Source organism: Rhinoderma darwinii, chromosome 3 (genome assembly GCF_050947455.1).
Source record: "Rhinoderma darwinii isolate aRhiDar2 chromosome 3, aRhiDar2.hap1, whole genome shotgun sequence".
In the NCBI taxonomy this organism is placed as follows: Eukaryota; Metazoa; Chordata; class Amphibia; order Anura; family Rhinodermatidae; genus Rhinoderma; species Rhinoderma darwinii.
This window is the reverse complement of record NC_134689.1, coordinates 429,463,795-429,467,814: the sequence shown is the minus strand read 5'-3', so window position 1 is coordinate 429,467,814 and position 4,020 is coordinate 429,463,795. Positions and strand designations below refer to the sequence as shown.

General features: G+C 41.8%; 1 protein-coding gene across 1 annotated transcript; it reads left to right on the top strand.

Annotated features, from left to right (window-relative positions):
• Positions 1-1,201: 1,201 nt before the first annotated feature.
• LOC142750766 (olfactory receptor 11L1-like) lies at positions 1,202-2,149 on the top strand. Its single transcript, XM_075859744.1, has one exon. The coding sequence runs from the start codon at positions 1,202-1,204 to the stop codon at positions 2,147-2,149; it is 948 nt and encodes a 315-aa protein (XP_075715859.1).
• Positions 2,150-4,020: the final 1,871 nt, after the last annotated feature.

Below are 4,020 nucleotides of genomic sequence, written 5' to 3'. Positions count from 1 at the left end.
GATGCATGGTGGAGGTTCCTGGCAAGTTTGCAAGTTTGGGGCTGTGTTTCAGTAAAGCCTTATTCAGATGAAAGTGTTATACGTCCGTGTGATGGCTGTTAAAACAATGGCCGTCACACCGACCTATATAATTTAATGGGACCGTTCACGGACCATGTGAAGGGTCCTTTAAAAATAGGACATGTCCTAATTTTCACGCTTCACGCATCCCTTCATAGACTCTAGTCTATGGGGGATGCGTGATAACTGGTTCCGCAGCGCAGAGCACGGATGCACCTCGGACATGAAAAACAGCCGAGATGTGCAACGCTCATGTGTATAACTGTGTTGTAGATTTGGTCCGGAAGAATGGTGTCCTCGAAGCTGAGAAATACAGCCAGATCCTTATCTATCATGTAATACCATCAAGGAGGCGTCTGATTGGCTCCAAATTTATTCTGCAGCAGGACAACGACCGCAAACATACAGCCAATGTAATTAAGAACTATCTTCAGCATAAAGAAGTTCCATGAGCCCTGGAAGTGATGTAGCCCCCACAGAGCCCTGATCTCAACATCATCGGGTCTGTATGGGATTACATGAAGCGACAGAAGGATTTGAGGAAGAGACATCCACAGAAGATCTGTGATTAGTTTTCCAAGATGTTTGGAACAACCACCCTGCCGACATCTTTCAAAAACTGTGTGTAAGTGTATCTTGAAGGAACAATGCTGTTTTGAATGCAAAGTATGGTCACACCAAATATTAACTTGACTTAGATTTCTCTTTGTTCATTCACTTTGTAATTTGTTAATTGAAAAAAACAACAACTGTTAACACTTCTATTTTTGAAAGCATTCTTACATTGGAGCATTTTCCACAACTGCCTAAAACTTTTGCACATTACTGTGTATACCAAGCGAGGAGAGATTATCTCCTGTCGGAACTTGACTGATCCTTATTTACCCCAATTTCTCCCATCTAGGGACAGTGGGGACACTTCATACATATTAGTTTGTTGTGGGTTCTGACAACATTAATCCAATGTGTATGAGCCACTAAGCTTATATTTTGCGTTGAAGCTCATTATGAAGAGGGACAGACATGAAGTCAAGTTGTGGGTTTATTATATAAGGAATAAAGTATTTTAGTTTATTATAAATACAGGGATGTTGTATTCTGAATATCTGGACTTGACATGAGATCTACGTTATTGTTCTAAATGCAGGAGAAGAATCTGACGGAGGTGACAGAGATTTTTTTCTTAGGATTTCAAGGCAGTCAATGTCTAAGATTATTTCTGTTTGGTCTTTTCATTGTGATTAACTTTTTTACAATATGTGGGAACCTCCTGATCATCACCCTGGTGTCCACCAGCAAGAACCTCCACACTCCAATGTACTTCTTCCTCACACAACTGTCCATCAGTGACATCTTGTTGACCTCAGATATTGTCCCCGAAATGCTCCACATTCTACTGAATAATGGGGGGACCATCACTTTTACTGGTTGCATCACTCAGTACTGTTTTTTCTGTATTTCGGAAGTATTTGAGTGTTTTCTCTTAACAGTGATGTCTTATGACAGATATGTGGCCATCTGTAATCCCCTCCGTTATACTTCTATCATGACAAGTGCATCATGTGTGAAATTGGTCGTCATCTGCTGGTTGTTGGGTTTTTTCTGTGCATTTGTTATAACTCTAAAGGTATTGACGTTAACCTTTTGTGGACAAAATATCATTGACCATTTTTTCTGTGACCTTGTCCCCTTGCTGGAAATTGCCTGTTCTGATACCTTCATGGCCCATCTTGAAGTCTCCTTACTGGGTATACCAGGAGTCATCATACCAACCATAATAATCATTGCATCTTATGGTAAAATTGCATCTGTCATCTTAAGGATCCCATCCAGTACCGGTAGACAGAAAGCCTTCTCCACCTGTAGCTCCCACCTCACTGTGGTCTCCATATTTTACTGCTCTCTGTTCACTGTCTATGTTGTCCCAACAAGAGGACAGATGTCGACCATCAGTAAGATCCTATCCCTGCTCTACACTGTGCTTACCCCTTTGATCAACCCCATTATATACAGTCTAAGAAATACAGACATTAAGAAAGCCGTCCAGGAATCATTTCATAAAAATATCATATGTAGAAATCGTCCTTAATTTAATGTGTTTAGGTTCCACTTAAAAACATAGCAGGTAAAATCGCCCACCGCAAGACTATGGGTATTTATGATGAAATAACAGTTCATTATTATTTTATCCAGTAAAGAAAGACACAGCAAATATACTATAAGTTTCCTATTGTCAACAAGTTAAATCATTATCATATAGGGGGCATCACTGTTATGGTCTCTATCGTGAATTAAAATACTCATGATGAGGCTGCATGGCCAGTACCAGCGCCGAACAAGACACACTATCCACTTTCTCTGCTACATCTTGGCCTAATCCAGTGCCAGCTGTGACTGTGAAGCAATTAAATTCCATAAAAATGACTCCCCGCATCTGTACTCACCTTGGGAAAGCAGCAAAGGTCCTGAATTTTTACCGTTTGTTACTGGTCGGCATTGCAACATTTCACAAGTGAGAGGCCGCTACTAAATGAGCTTCTGCCATGAGAATGGGTCCTGGCAGCCATCCTAGCCTTCGGACAAATATATATTTCCTCTAAGAGGCCACAGCTGACATCCCTGAAGATGTGTTTTTGTGAAACTGAGGCCTAATTGGGCACACAGGCTCAATTTTATGATCATCCTAGACCTGCATTGCTGGGCACACTTTTGGAGACCTCTGGATCTACGCAATTCTGCACAAAATCATCTATGCACACTGACTTGGCATCTGAAGAGGCAAAGGGCATTTGTCCTGTCCCTGTTGCTTTCAAACCCATAATTACCCATTGGAGAAAAATAGAGGAGAAAAAATTGGATCTTTGCGGGGGCGCTGCTGCGTGGTGGAATTGATAGGAATAAAGTCCGGAGTATAATAAAAAGGAAAAATTATTTATTGCATTGAGTGGCTACGCGTTTCAACGCCGAACAAGTGTCTTCCTCAGGCCATGTGCACACTATGTTAACAGCATTTATATAACATGGTGGGTTCAAATCAGCACGAGTGAAAAAAGCCGCCAAATCTGACGGGGTCAGGGTGCGATCGTGACGTCACACCCGGCTTTTTTCTCCTCCCGCAGGGTAGTAAAAACATGAATACAGTATTACAAAAACAGATATATTCCCCTGTAAGCAAAATACATTCTTGGGGACAACAAGCGAAATGGAAGTACAATAGGGAAATGTTAAAATTAAAATTACAATGTTCGTAGTGCCAAATTTGCGATCCAAAACTCTGATATATAATTTTGTTAAAAGGGAATCATATATTAGCGGGTTAATAGTTTAGAGGGGGGTTGATAATAGTTGGTAGTGAAAGTGGTGGTTTTGACACGAGATTGAATATACAGTGGGAACAGTTGTGTTGCTGAGCAACACTGAAGGACGCAAGGACGCTACTCCATTGCCGGGACAACCAAAGAGGATCGGAGCCACGGAACAGACAGAACGAGCAAGAGCCCGCCGTGAGTAGGAAGATAAAAAATTATACACTACTTCTGCATTCGTTACATTTAGAGGGTATTAACTAATAGGGGACTGCACGTGAATGCAGTATTAGGCTGATAAATACATTCTTTTGTAAAACAAATGTATTCTTAGGGACAATAAAGGCAATAAAAAGTGTGATGGGGAAATGTTAAAATTACAATATTCACAGAGCCGCCTTTGCAGTCATTAGAGATGAGCGAACCGGGACAACCGAACCCGATTTCGGTCCGAACTTCAGGAAAAGTTCGGTTCGCGGCGAATCCGAACTTTACCGGGTTCGGCCGAACCCGTTTTGACCGAACCCGGCTACATTTTGGCGCCTGCCACATGTTACATCTAAAATGGAGGATTACAGAAGATCACCTGACATCAGGCTACCCCATAATGCCTTGCAAACGGCTCTCCCAGCCAATCGGGAGGCAGCATAGGGGC